Below are 15,960 nucleotides of genomic sequence, written 5' to 3' on the forward strand. Positions count from 1 at the left end.
CTCCGGCACCATTATAAACTCCGGCACCATTATAAACTCCGGCATCATAATAAACTCCGGTATCATTATAAACTCCGGCACCATTATAAACTCCAGCATCATTATAAACTCCAGCACCATTATAAACTCTGGCACCATTATAAACTCCGGCATCATTATAAACTCCGGTATCATTATAAACTCCGGCACCATTATAAACTCCAGCATCATTATAAACTCCAGCACCATTATAAACTCTGGCACCATTATAAACTCCGGTATCATTATAAACTCCGGCACCATTATAAACTCCAGCACCATTATAAACTCCAGCATCATTATAAACTCCGGCACCTTATAAACTCTGGCACCTTATAAACTCCAGCATCATTATAAACTCCAGCACCTTATAAACTCCGGCACCTTATAAACTCCAGCACCATTATAAACTCCGGCATCATTATAAACTCCGGCATCATTATAAACTCCAACATCATTATAAACTCCGGCATCATTATAAACTCCAGCATCATTATAAACTCTGGCACCATTATAAACTCCGGCACAGTATAAACTCCAGCATCATTATAAACTCCGGCATCATTATATACTCCGGCATCATTATAAACTCCTGCACAGTATAAACTCTGGCACCATTATAAACTCCAGCATCATTATAAACTCCAGCATCATTATATACTCCGGCATCATTATAAACTCCGGCACCATTATAAACTCCGGCACCATTATAAACTCCGGCATCATTATATACTCCAGCATCATTATAAACTCCAGCATCATTATAAACTCCAGCATCATTATAAACTCTGGCACATTATAAACTCCGACACATTTTAAACTCCGGCACCATTATAAACTCCGGCACCATTATAAACTCCGGCACAGTATAAACTCCGACATCATTATAAACTCCGGCATCATTATAAACCCCGGCACCATTATAAACTCCGGCATCATTATAAACTCCGGTATCATTATAAACTCCGGCACCATTATAAACTCCAGCATCATTATAAACTCTGGCACCATTATAAACTCCGGCATCATTATAAACTCCGGCATCATTATAAACTCCGGCACCATTATAAACTCCGGCATCATTATAAACTCCGGTATCATTATAAACTCCGGCACAGTATAAACTCCAGCATCATTATAAACTCCAGCACCATTATAAACTCCAGCATCATTATAAACTCCGGCATCATTATAAACTCCGGCACATTATATACTCCGGTATCATTATAAACTCCAGCACATTATATACTCCGGCACCTTATAAACTCCAGCATCATTATAAACTCCAGCATCATTATAAACTCTGGCATCATTATAAACTCCGGCACAGTATAAACTCCAGCATCATTATAAACTCTGGTATCATTATAAACTCCGGCATCATTATAAACTCCGGCACCATTATAAACTCCAGCATCATTATAAACTCCAGCATCATTATAAACTCCGGCATCATTATAAACTCCGGCATCATTATAAACTCCGGCACAGTATAAACTCCAGCATCATTATAAACTCTGGTATCATTATAAACTCCGGCACATTATATACTCCGGCACCTTATAAACTCCGGGATCATTATAAACTCCGGCACCATTATAAACTCCGGCATCATTATAAACTCCGGCACCATTATAAACTCTGGCACATTATAAACTCCGGCACCTTATAAACTCCGGGATCATTATAAACTCCAGCACATTATAAGCAGCTTCATCACTTCACTTATCTAATGTCAATCACTACCCAATAATGGAGCGCAGAGGAGAAGCCTCAAGGGCAGCCACAGGTAACGTTGCCAGAACGTACGGAAGGAAATTGTGGATAATTGTGAAGCTGTAGGGAAATGATGAAGTATGCAGTCCTATGTAACACCACAGATAACAGTGATAACTCTCTGAGTACAGATAATGTATAGATGTGACCTGCAGTCCTATGTAACACCACAGATAACAAACAGTGATAACTCTCTGAGTACAGATAATGTATAGATGTGACCTGCAGTCCTATGTAACACCACAGATAACACAGTGATAACTCTCTGAGTACAGATAATGTATAGATGTGACCTGCAGTCCTATGTAACACCACAGATAACACAGTGATAACTCTCTGAGTACAGATAATGTATAGATGTGACCTGCAGTCCTATGTAACACCACAGATAACACAGTGATAACTCTCTGAGTACAGATAATGTATAGATGTGACCTGCAGTCCTATGTAACACCACAGATAACAGTGATAACTCTCTGAGTACAGATAATGTAGTAGACGTGATCTGCAGTCCTATGTAACACCACAGATAACACAGTGATAACTCTCTGAGTACAGATAATGTATAGATGTGACCTGCAGTCCTATGTAACACCACAGATAACACAGTGATAACTCTCTGAGTACAGATAATGTATAGATGTGACCTGCAGTCCTATGTAACACCACAGATAACAGTGATAACTCTCTGAGTACAGATAATGTAGTAGATGTGACCTGCAGTCCTATGTAACACCACAGATAACACAGTGATAACTCTCTGAGTACAGATAATGTATAGATGTGACCTGCAGTCCTATGTAACACCACAGATAACAGTGATAACTCTCTGAGTACAGATAATGTATAGATGTGACCTGCAGTCCTATGTAACACCACAGATAACACAGTGATAACTCTCTGAGTACAGATAATGTATAGATGTGACCTGCAGTCCTATGTAACACCACAGATAACACAGTGATAACTCTCTGAGTACAGATAATGTATAGATGTGACCTGCAGTCCTATGTAACACCACAGATAACACAGTGATAACTCTCTGAGTACAGATAATGTAGTGATGTGACCTGCAGTCCTATGTAACATCACAGATAACACAGTGATAACTCTCTGAGTACAGATAATGTATAGATGTGACCTGCAGTCCTATGTAACACCACAGATAACAGTGATAACTCTGAGTACAGATAATGTATAGATGTGACCTGCAGTCCTATGTAACACCACAGATAACAGTGATAACTCTCTGAGTACAGATAATGTAGTAGATGTGACCTGCAGTCCTATGTAACACCACAGATAACACAGTGATAACTCTCTGAGTACAGATAATGTATAGATGTGACCTGCAGTCCTATGTAACACCACAGATAACAGTGATAACTCTCTGAGTACAGATAATGTATAGATGTGACCTGCAGTCCTATGTAACACCACAGATAACACAGTGATAACTCTCTGAGTACAGATAATGTAGTAGATGTGACCTGCAGTCCTATGTAACACCACAGATAACACAGTGATAACTCTCTGAGTACAGATAATGTATAGATGTGACCTGCAGTCCTATGTAACACCACAGATAACACAGTGATAACTCTCTGAGTACAGATAATGTAGTAGATGTGACCTGCAGTCCTATGTAACACCACAGATAACACAATGATAACTCTCTGAGTACAGATAATGTATAGATGTGACCTGCAGTCCTATGTAACACCACAGATAACAGTGATAACTCTCAGAGTACAGATAATGTAGTAGATGTGACCTGCAGTCCTATGTAACACCACAGATAACAGTGATAACTCTCTGAATACAGATAATGTAGTAGATGTGACCTGCAGTCCTATGTAACACCACAGATAACAGTGATAACTCTCAGAGTACAGATAATGTATAGATGTGACCTGCAGTCCTATGTAACACCACAGATAACAGTGATAACTCTCTGAGTACAGATAATGTAGTAGATGTGACCTGCAGTCCTATGTAACACCACAGATAACACAGTGATAACTCTCTGAGTACAGATAATGTATAGATGTGACCTGCAGTCCTATGTAACACCACAGATAACAGTGATAACTCTCTGAGTACAGATAATGTATAGATGTGACCTGCAGTCCTATGTAACACCACAGATAACAGTGATAACTCTCTGAGTACAGATAATGTAGTAGATGTGACCTGCAGTCCTATGTAACACCACAGATAACACAGTGATAACTCTCTGAGTACAGATAATGTAGTAGATGTGACCTGCAGTCCTATGTAACACCATAGTAAACACACAGTAATAACCGTCCAAGTGCAGACAATGTAGTAGATGTGACCTGCAGTCCTATGTAACACCACAGATAACACAGTGATAACTCTCTGAGTACAGATAATGTATAGATGTGACCTGCAGTCCTATGTAACACCACAGATAACAGTGATAACTCTCTGAGTACAGATAATGTATAGATGTGACCTGCAGTCCTATGTAACACCACAGATAACACAGTGATAACTCTCTGAGTACAGATAATGTATAGATGTGACCTGCAGTCCTATGTAACACCACAGATAACACAGTGATAACTCTCTGAGTACAGATAATGTATAGATGTGACCTGCAGTCCTATGTAACACCACAGATAACACAGTGATAACTCTCTGAGTACAGATAATGTAGTAGATGTGGCCTGCAGTCCTATGTAACACCACAGATAACACAATGATAACTCTCTGAGTACAGATAATGTATAGATGTGACCTGCAGTCCTATGTAACACCACAGATAACAGTGATAACTCTCAGAGTACAGATAATGTAGTAGATGTGACCTGCAGTCCTATGTAACACCACAGATAACAGTGATAACTCTCTGAATACAGATAATGTAGTAGATGTGACCTGCAGTCCTATGTAACACCACAGATAACAGTGATAACTCTCAGAGTACAGATAATGTATAGATGTGACCTGCAGTCCTATGTAACACCACAGATAACAGTGATAACTCTCTGAGTACAGATAATGTAGTAGATGTGACCTGCAGTCCTATGTAACACCACAGATAACACAGTGATAACTCTCTGAGTACAGATAATGTATAGATGTGACCTGCAGTCCTATGTAACACCACAGATAACAGTGATAACTCTCTGAGTACAGATAATGTATAGATGTGACCTGCAGTCCTATGTAACACCACAGATAACAGTGATAACTCTCTGAGTACAGATAATGTAGTAGATGTGACCTGCAGTCCTATGTAACACCACAGATAACACAGTGATAACTCTCTGAGTACAGATAATGTAGTAGATGTGACCTGCAGTCCTATGTAACACCATAGTAAACACACAGTAATAACCGTCCAAGTGCAGACAATGTAGTAGATGTGACCTGCAGTCCTATGTAACACCACAGATAACACAGTGATAACTCTCTGAGTACAGATAATGTATAGATGTGACCTGCAGTCCTATGTAACACCACAGATAACAGTGATAACTCTCTGAGTACAGATAATGTATAGATGTGACCTGCAGTCCTATGTAACACCACAGATAACACAGTGATAACTCTCTGAGTACAGATAATGTATAGATGTGACCTGCAGTCCTATGTAACACCACAGATAACACAGTGATAACTCTCTGAGTACAGATAATGTATAGATGTGACCTGCAGTCCTATGTAACACCACAGATAACACAGTGATAACTCTCTGAGTACAGATAATGTAGTAGATGTGGCCTGCAGTCCTATGTAACACCACAGATAACACAATGATAACTCTCTGAGTACAGATAATGTATAGATGTGACCTGCAGTCCTATGTAACACCACAGATAACAGTGATAACTCTCAGAGTACAGATAATGTAGTAGATGTGACCTGCAGTCCTATGTAACACCACAGATAACAGTGATAACTCTCTGAATACAGATAATGTAGTAGATGTGACCTGCAGTCCTATGTAACACCACAGATAACAGTGATAACTCTCAGAGTACAGATAATGTATAGATGTGACCTGCAGTCCTATGTAACACCACAGATAACAGTGATAACTCTCTGAGTACAGATAATGTAGTAGATGTGACCTGCAGTCCTATGTAACACCACAGATAACACAGTGATAACTCTCTGAGTACAGATAATGTATAGATGTGACCTGCAGTCCTATGTAACACCACAGATAACAGTGATAACTCTCTGAGTACAGATAATGTATAGATGTGACCTGCAGTCCTATGTAACACCACAGATAACAGTGATAACTCTCTGAGTACAGATAATGTAGTAGATGTGACCTGCAGTCCTATGTAACACCACAGATAACACAGTGATAACTCTCTGAGTACAGATAATGTAGTAGATGTGACCTGCAGTCCTATGTAACACCATAGTAAACACACAGTAATAACCGTCCAAGTGCAGACAATGTAGTAGATGTGACCTGCAGTCCTATGTAACACCACAGATAACACAGTGATATGACTGCTTTGTGACATGTGACAGCTCAGCTACATGTGTATATAAAGAGTTACGCAGCTGTATGTCATCCTGATCTCCCGACCTCACACCCGCTAGCACTCAGTTACATGGGACTGCTGTCTCCGTACGGCCTCCAAGCTGCTGTCAGTAGAATATAAGTCCTTGGTTCGTCCTCTAGTTGGACAATGTGATGGATAAAAGCCGGGTACTACAACCACCACCATCCTGCAGCTACAGATGGAGGAAGATTGCTTCCTCAGGCACTTGGGAAAGCTGAGTGACAAGTAATATGATGGGCATTACAGAGGTTTATACCTATAGATGGAGGTGACAGGGGGCAACGGGGGCATGAGAAAGGGACAACAGTGACGCAGCCAAGAAACCATCAATACAAGCAGGATGCCACAGGGCAAGCAGCTGGCACAAGAGGTCTTAATGCCCGGCTGACAAATGCCTGGACCCCATAGTATATCTTAGCAGTAGTATATGTCCGGACCCCTGTGCCCGCTGCTGGTTATTGGTATATCACATGTCAGGACCCTGTGCCCGCTGCTGGTTATTGGTATATCACATGTCAGGACCTCTGTGCCCGCTGCTGGTTATTGGTATATCACATGTCAGGACCCCTGTGCCCGCTGCTGGTTATTGGAATATCACATGTCCGGACCCTGTGCCCGCTGCTGATTATTGTTATATCACATGTCCGGACCCTGTGCCCACTGCTGGTTATTGGTATATCACATGTCAGGACCCTTGTGCCCGCTGCTGGTTATTGGTATATCACATGTCAGGACCCTGTGCCCGCTGCTGGTTATTGGTATATCACATGTCAGGACCCTGTGCCCGCTGCTGGTTATTGGTATATCACATGTCCGGACCCTGTGCCCGCTGCTGGTTATTGTTATATCACATGTCAGGACCCTGTGCCCGCTGCTGGTTATTGTTATATCACATGTCAGGACCCTGTGCCCGCTGCTGGTTATTGGTATATCACATGTCCGGACCCTGTGCCCGCTGCTGGTTATTGTTATATCACATGTCAGGACCCTGTGCCCGCTGCTGGTTATTGGTATATCACATGTCCGGACCCTGTGCCCGCTGCTGGTTATTGGTATATCACATGTCAGGACCCCTGTGCCCGCTGCTGGTTATTGGTATATCACATGTCAGGACCCCTGTGCCCGCTGCTGGTTATTGGTATATCACATGTCAGGACCCCTGTGCCCGCTGCTGGTTATTGGTATATCACATGTCCGGACCCCTGTGCCCGCTGCTGATTATTGTTATATCACATGTCCGGACCCCTGTGCCCGCTGCTGGTTATTGGTATATCACATGTCAGGACCCTGTGCCCGCTGCTGGTTATTGGTATATCACATGTCAGGACCCTGTGCCCGCTGTTGGTTATTGGTATATCACATGTCAGGACCCCTGTGCCCGCTGCTGGTTATTGGTATATCACATGTCAGGACCTCTGTGCCCGCTGCTGGTTATTGGTATATCACATGTCAGGACCCTGTGCCCGCTGCTGGTTATTGGTATATCACATGTCAGGACCCCTGTGCCCGCTGCTGGTTATTGGTATATCACATGTCAGGACCTCTGTGCCCGCTGCTGGTTATTGGTATATCACATGTCAGGACCCCTGTGCCCGCTGCTGGTTATTGGTATATCACATGCCAGGACCCTGTGCCCGCTGCTGGTTATTGGTATATCACATGTAAGGACCCCTGTGCCCGCTGCTGGTTATTGGTATATCACATGTCAGGACCCCTGTGCCCGCTGCTGGTTATTGGTATATCACATGCCAGGACCCTGTGCCCGCTGCTGGTTATTGGTATATCACATGTAAGGACCCCTGTGCCCGCTGCTGGTTATTGGTATATCACATGTCAGGACCCCTGTGCCCGCTGCTGGTTATTGGTATATCACATGTCAGGACCCCTGTGCCCGCTGCTGGTTATTGGTATATCACATGTCAGGACCTCTGTGCCCGCTGCTGGTTATTGGTATATCACGTCAGGACCTCTGTGCCCGCTGCTGGTTATTGGTATATCACATGTCAGGACCCCTGTGCCCACTGCTGGTTATTGGTATATCACATGTCAGGACCCCTGTGCCCGCTGCTGGTTATTGGTATATCACATGTCAGGACCCCTGTGCCCGCTGCTGATTATTGTTATATCACATGTCAGGACCCTGAGCCCGCTGCTGGTTATTGGTATATCATATGTCAGGACCCCTGTGCCCACTGCTGATTATTGTTATATCACATGTCAGGACCCCTGTGCCCGCTGTTGGTTATTGTTATATCACATGTCAGGACCCCTGTGCCCGCTGCTGGTTATTGGTATATCACATGTCAGGACCCCTGTGCCCGCTGCTGGTTATTGGTATATCACATGTCAGGACCTCTGTGCCCGCTGCTGGTTATTGGTATATCACATGTCAGGACCCTGTGCCCACTGCTGGTTATTGGTATATCATATGTAAGGACCCTGTGCCCGCTGCTGGTTATTGGTATATCACATGTCAGGACCCCTGTGCCCGCTGCTGGTTATTGGTATATCACATGTCAGGACCCCTGTGCCCGCTGCTGGTTATTGGTATATCACATGTCAGGACCTCTGTGCCCGCTGCTGGTTATTGGTATATCATATGTAAGGACCCCTGTGCCCGCTGCTGGTTATTGGTATATCACATGTCCGGACCCCTGTGCCCGCTGCTGGTTATTGGTATATCACATGTCAGGACCCCTGTGCCCGCTGCTGGTTATTGGTATATCACATGTCAGGACCTCTGTGCCCACTGCTGCTTATTGGTATATCATATGTAAGGATCCCTGTGCCCACTGCTGGTTATTGGTATATCACATGTCAGGACCCTGTGCCCACTGCTGCTTATTGGTATATCATATGTAAGGATCCCTGTGCCCACTGCTGGTTATTGGTTTATCATATGTCAGGACCCTGTGCCCACTGCTGGTTATTGGTATATCACATGCCAGGACCCTGTGCCCGCTGCTGGTTATTGGTATATCACATGTCAGGACCCTGTGCCCGCTGCTGATTATTGTTATATCACATGCCAGGACCCCTGTGCCCACTGCTGCTTATTGGTATATCATATGTAAGGACCCTGTGCCCGCTGCTGGTTATTGGTATATCACATGTCAGGACCCCTGTGCCCACTGCTGGTTATTGGTATATCACATGTCAGGACCCCTGTGCCCGCTGCTGGTTATTGGTTTATCATATGTAAGGACCCCTGTGCCCGCTGCTGATTATTGGTATATCACATGCCAGGACCCCTGTGCCCGCTGCTGGTTATTGGTTTATCACATGTCAGGACCCCTGTGCCCACTGCTGGTTATTGGTATATCACATGTTAGGACCCCTGTGCCCGCTGCTGATTATTGTTATATCACATGTCAGGATCCCTGTGCCCGCTGCTGGTTATTGGTATATCACATGTCAGGACCCCTGTGCCCGCTGCTGATTATTGGTATATCACATGTCAGGATCCCTGTGCCCACTGCTGGTTATTGGTATATCACATATCAGGACCCCTGTGCCCGCTGCTGATTATTGTTATATCACATATCAGGATCCCTGTGCCCGCTGCTGGTTATTGGTATATCACATGTCAGGACCCCTGTGCCCGCTGCTGGTTATTGTGATATCACATGTCCGGACCCCTGTGCCCACTGCTGATTATTGTTATATCACATGTCAGGATCTCTGTGCCCGCTGCTGGTTATTGGTTTATCACATGTCAGGATCCCTGTGCCCACTGCTGATTATTGTTATATCACATGTCAGGACCCCTGTGCCCGCTGCTGATTATTGTTATATCACATGTCAGGATCCCTGTGCCCACTGCTGGTTATTGGTATATCACATGTTAGGACCCCTGTGCCCACTGCTGATTATTATTATATCACATGTCAGGATCCCTGTGCCCACTGCTGGACCCTGTTCCCACTGCTAGCTACTTGTGTGCCACATGTGGGAACCTTTGTGCCCCCTGCTTGTTACTAGTATACCATGCTATGATCCTATGCCCACTGTTGTTTACTGGTATGCCACATGGAAAGACCCTGATGCCCATGAACAGCTTAGGGTGAGACAGTGAGAACCAACAAAAAATCTTTCCTTACTTTGTCCTTCGAATTTCCTTATGATGGTGTCCAGGAAGGTGTTCTGAGGGGCGACGTGACCTCTTCGGACCGGCATCCTTATCCCATGGGTGGCACCTGTCGTCTGTCCTCCTCACTGGTCACATGAAGGGTGGTGGTACGTGCCAACCCTAGGACACAACAAACAACACAGATGATGACTGAGGCCGATGCAAGAAATCCCGAGAACACAGAGAGGTCAGCGGTGCCACGGGGAAAAGCCTGAGCTGTCAGATCCAAGCTCCCCCCCCCCCCCCCCCCCGCTCTACACCCGCACACCTACCCCCTGCCCGTGGTCTTCTTACCTACAGTAATATCTGGGGAGGGTTTAGGAAGGAATCACAACGCTGGGCCATACCATTCCACCTGCTGCCCCCACTGCCAGCACCTGTATTCAAATCAGCCGCTGACTCTCAATGCCAATCAGTGGGGCCAATCTACACGTGTCGGGGTGCGGAGGGGTGTGCTGTTAACCCTTCCAAGCCTCACCCTGTGTTATACTCAGACAATAGAAGGGTGCGCAACACGTTCATACAAGATGCTGATCGTCATGCCAGGCGCAGGGGTGAAGTAAATGGGTGACTCTCGCCCAGAGACTATTATTAGCTGACGATACATTCAAGACACTCACCCTCCTCCTCCTCCTCCTCTTCCTCGCAGAACAAGGCAAGACATTCAGCGTGGCCAGGGCATCCAGTGTGTCACATCCAGTGGGCATAGGGTACACGTATATATGGTCCGGGGTGCCCTATACCAGCCTGGTAGCTCATAGGCAAAGAGGGTGCAAACTCAACTGTACCAGCGAGGAACTTCTACAAGGCCAGCGATGCTTAGTACCCACTGTAATACCTGTAGGGTAATCCTGGGCACACCGAAAACCATACAAAGAACTTCCCAATGTATGAGCAGGCCTGGGCGACCACCGCTATGCCAGGTACTACTATCTGCAAGGTGCCCACCCTATGACCAAGGGCACTACTACTAATGGCCACGGGGCGCTGAAACTTCCGCAATGTCTTGCTGTCCTCAAGGACAGAAGGTTCCTAAGACTTGTAGACGCTACAGACTCAGTGGGGGGGTGGCACACTTGTTACGTCTCGGAGGGTAATCCTGCCCGGGCACAGTCCTCAGGTGCGGACGTTTCTGGATAAAGCTTGCACGCAATCCAAATAGCGCCACCGATGGAGAAATCCCAGTGGGTGCTGACAGCGCTATTATCCCATGATCCTTTGTTGAGGAAGGCGGGAATCGGTGGTGAGCGTGCTCAGGAGGGAGGTCGAGCCCTCAGATATGGGTGCTGGGTCTATCCGGGGTGGTGTTTTTATTTTTTTTTCCGTCACCTGCTGCAGCGCCTCTTGTCGGTGACCGGGTCCCTTTGTCTGTGACAGGGCAGGGTGCAGGACGCGTGTCTCTAGCTCCTGGCTGGCAGGGAGCCTGGGCCGTCTCCTCCAGAAGGCATCCCCTTATTAGGAGAGAAGGCAGAAGGGGATGCTGGAGGAGACGACGGTGTTTTGCCTGTTATTGCTTGTTGATGCCGCTGCTCCTCCTCCTCTCGCCCTTCCTCCCCTCCTCGCTGTCAGACAGAAGGGATTCCCAGCTGGGAAGTATCACAGGCTCCTATGGAGAGATGGAGAGGAGGGGGGGACAAGAGACAGGTCTGTGTGCAGGAGACAACCCAGGAGAGGGGGCAGGAGGAGATGAGGTGGAGCCACGACAATAAGAAGGACGCCTCCATCACATCCACAGAGCACGGCAGTGTGAGGGTTAAAGGGGACAAGGGATAGAAAGTGCCAGGTGCAGGACATAATAACCAAAAACCGATATATATACAGCTAATCAACACTGTATATATACTGATCCTGAGTTATATCCTGTATTATACTCCAGGGCTGCACTCACTATTCTGCTGGTCACTGTGTACATACATTACATTACTTATCCTGTACTGATCCTGAGTTATATCCTGTATTATACTCCAGAGCTGTACTCACTATTCTGCTGGTGAGGTCACTGTGTACATACATTACATTACTTATCCTGTACTGATCCTGAGTTATATCCTCTATTATACTCCAGAGCTGTACTCACTATTCTGTGGGTGAGGTCACTGTGTACATACATTACATTACTTATCCTGTACTGATCCTGAGTTATATCCTGTATTATACTCCAGAGCTGCACTCACTATTCTGCTGGTAAGATCACTGTGTACATACATTACATTACTTATCCTGTACTGATCCTGAGTTATATCCTGTATTATACTCCAGAGCTGTACTCACTATTCTGCTGGTGAGGTCACTGTGTACATACATTACATTACTTATCCTGTACTGATCCTGAGTTATATCCTGTATTATACCCCAGAGCTGTACTCACTATTCTGCTGGTGAGGTCACTGTGTACATACATTACATTACTTATCCTGTACTGATCCTGAGTTATATCCTGTATTATACTCCAGAGCTGTACTCACTATTCTGCTGGTGAGGTCACTGTGTACATACATTACATTACTTATCCTGTACTGATCCTGAGTTATATCCTGTATTATACCCCAGAGCTGTACTCACTATTCTGCTGGTGAGGTCACTGTGTACATACATTACATTACTTATCCTGTACTGATCCTGAGTTATATCCTGTATTATACTCCAGAGCTGTACTCACTATTCTGCTGGTGAGGTCACTGTGTACATACATTACATTACTTATCCTCTACTGATCCTGAGTTATATCCTGTATTATACTCCAGAGCTGTACTCACTATTCTGCTGGTGAGGTCACTGTGTACATACATTACATTACTTATCCTGTACTGATCCTGAGTTATATCCTGTATTATACTCCAGAGCTGTACTCACTATTCTGCTGGTGAGGTCACTGTGTACATACATTACATTACTTATCCTGTACTGATCCTGAGTTATATCCTGTATTATACTCCAGAGCTGTACTCACTATTCTGCTGGTGAGGTCACTGTGTACATACATTACATTACTTATCCTGTACTGATCCTGAGTTATATCCTGTATTATACTCCAGAGCTGTACTCACTATTCTGCTGGTGAGGTCACTGTGTACATACATTACATTACTTATCCTGTACTGATCCTGAGTTATATATCAGACAGGAGGCTCATATCTTGCATTAATCTTTCTTTAATTAATGCCCATAGCAGAAAATTTTTTTATACAAACGTATTAATAAAATCTTTTTTAAAAAACTACATATCCCAGCAGTCCCCTGTGAGCTCCTCCTCCTATCCCAGCATGCTGGCTGCTATATAAGGGACTGCTTGAAGATCCTCTTCCTCTTTCTTTCTGCTCATGGCAGCAAGTTAAGTATATTCTCTGTGTATTCATGGTATATTAAGGTGTATTAATTGTGATTCCGGGTGTATTCAGGGTATGTAGGAAAATTATGCCCTGTATACTCCGGCTGTTATTTTCTCTGTTGTTCTATTATTACTAATTTTCGGGGTATATATATTTATATATATACCTATTTCTCTCTTGATACCTAATTTTTCTCATACTCTGTATTTCTAAACTTTCGCTACCTCTAACAAGCGTTTCCTGTCATATTTCGGTATTACCTCTATTAGTATTGTCCCTCTACAGGCGCCATTTTAATTTCTATTCGCGCCGTCTTTTTACCTTTTTCCCGCCGCTCGTCACCTTCGCGGGCTTCGCGATTTCAGGGGGCGTATCCGGGTGACGCGCTCTCTGCGACACGCCTTCCGGGATTCCGTGCGACCTATCACAGGTCTTACAGCCGTAGTCTCGCGAGATTACGGCTGTAAGCGCTGGTTGCTGGATCCCTCCTCCTCTCCCAGTCGCCAGTGTTGTGCGAGCGGTGAGAGGAGCGCCAGCATTATAGGTCCGGTCCCAGTTTTAGTACCTTCAGGTAGTTTACCATTAATATAACTAGTAGCATTAGTTCCTATAAACAGAACTACTATTATTTTACAGTCAGTTGGCTACTTGTAGCTTCTGCTAAAGTTCTTATAACTTCCCTACTCTGTCTATCATGGCTGGTGAAAAACCCTCAGTCCCTTTCTCTACTCTGCCTGGCCAGACTAATGAGGGCATAGAGATTGAGGCTTCTCAGATCATGTCTGCGACCCAAATACAAGACTTGATTAACAAGTCCATTCAGGCAGCTCTGGCTGCAAATATGAGTTGTGATAATCCTTTAGCCTCCACCTCTAGAGAGGTGCCCGTTAGGGGTAAGGTCTCACATAAAAGAAAACATGTCTCTGGACATTGCGACTCCCCGGCAGGGGAAGCTTACAATGTGCCCCAGACAGAACCTGAACCGGTCTGTCGCACCCCGCATCCTAATGTACATTCTCGACCCTTGGGCCCCAAGGAGAAAATTTGTAAGGGGCAAAAGTCCGCCCGACGGACGAAACCGGACTCATATGTCACGTCTACCGACGAGTCGTCCGGCGAGTCTGATGTGGCTGAGGCCACAGGCTCTGATTCTGATGAGGAAGATGCGGGGTTTACGGCTGATTATCCTGATGCCGAACCAGAGACGCCAAATGAGGCGATCCTGGATTCTATGGGCCAACCTCTTTTCAGCCCGGATGCGATCACACACCCACGCTCCGGAGACTGGGCACCGCTACCACACGTAGCACAATATGTAGAATATTGGACTAGACGGGCTTTGGACCGCTCAAACCGTAACAAATTGAGGGCTGAGTGCCCCAGACCCTGTGTAACCAAGAAGATTGCGGTCACACCGGAGATAGATCCGGTTCTCCTCAAATACCTGACACGATCAGGAAAATATTCAAAGAAGGGGATTGAGAGATCATTTAAGTCGATCCAAGACCGTATTCTTGATCTTCTCGGCCCGCTCACAAAGATATTAAATCTTTCAGAGCAAGCGGCATCCACCGCCCAACCAGTAGACCTAGAGCAACTGAGAGGCTGGGCCCAACGTGCTATATGCATGCTGGGCAGTGCGAACACGGCCTGTTCTACTGAACGAAGACGGTCCATCCTGATGAAACTGGAGCCGCAGCTCTCCCACTTAGCGGAGAATGAGCCGGGTCCCTCCGCTGAAGGTCTCTTATTTGGAGACGACCTCATTAAAAATATTAACAAATTTGTCAGCCTGTTTTCCAGCCTAGATAAGGCGCAAAATTCTCTAAAAAAGACGGGCCAACCTGGTAAGGTTTTCGGCAAGGCCGGTAGAAGCAGAGGCCGATCTGCCGGCCGCAATGCCCCATATAGGCCCTACATTAGACCGGCACAGCAACAATTTGCTCCTGCTCAACCACAATACGCTCTGCCCGTGGTCCAACCGGCCCCTTTCTTTCCCCCTCGAGGGCGACCATGGAGAGGACGTGGAGGTCGGGGATTCCCCAGATCACGCCCACCGACCGGTGAGTACCTTTTCAATTCCATACACATTGGTGGGGGGCAGGCTAAGATATTTTTTCCACGTCTGGTCCACGATTACAGCAGACGTTTG

At 45.6% G+C, this 15,960-nt stretch overlaps 1 protein-coding gene across 3 annotated transcripts in view; it reads right to left on the reverse strand.

Annotated features, from left to right (window-relative positions):
- The window catches only part of KCNH2 (potassium voltage-gated channel subfamily H member 2), a 400,050-nt gene that overhangs the window by 377,002 nt on the left and 7,088 nt on the right, over positions 1–15,960 (reverse strand). For 2 of the 3 annotated variants that reach the window (XM_056518834.1, XM_056518835.1), the window contains exon 3: positions 10,451–10,599. In XM_056518834.1, coding sequence (XP_056374809.1) covers positions 10,451–10,526 — 76 coding nt within the window. In that variant the 5' untranslated portion in view covers positions 10,527–10,599. Of the gene's footprint in view, positions 1–10,450; positions 10,600–11,099; positions 12,271–15,960 lie in introns of those variants that run through there. The other variant, XM_056518836.1, reaches the window with a different exon arrangement.

The sequence above is a fragment of the Hyla sarda genome, chromosome 5 (genome assembly GCF_029499605.1).
Source record: "Hyla sarda isolate aHylSar1 chromosome 5, aHylSar1.hap1, whole genome shotgun sequence".
NCBI classification, from domain to species: Eukaryota; Metazoa; Chordata; class Amphibia; order Anura; family Hylidae; genus Hyla; species Hyla sarda.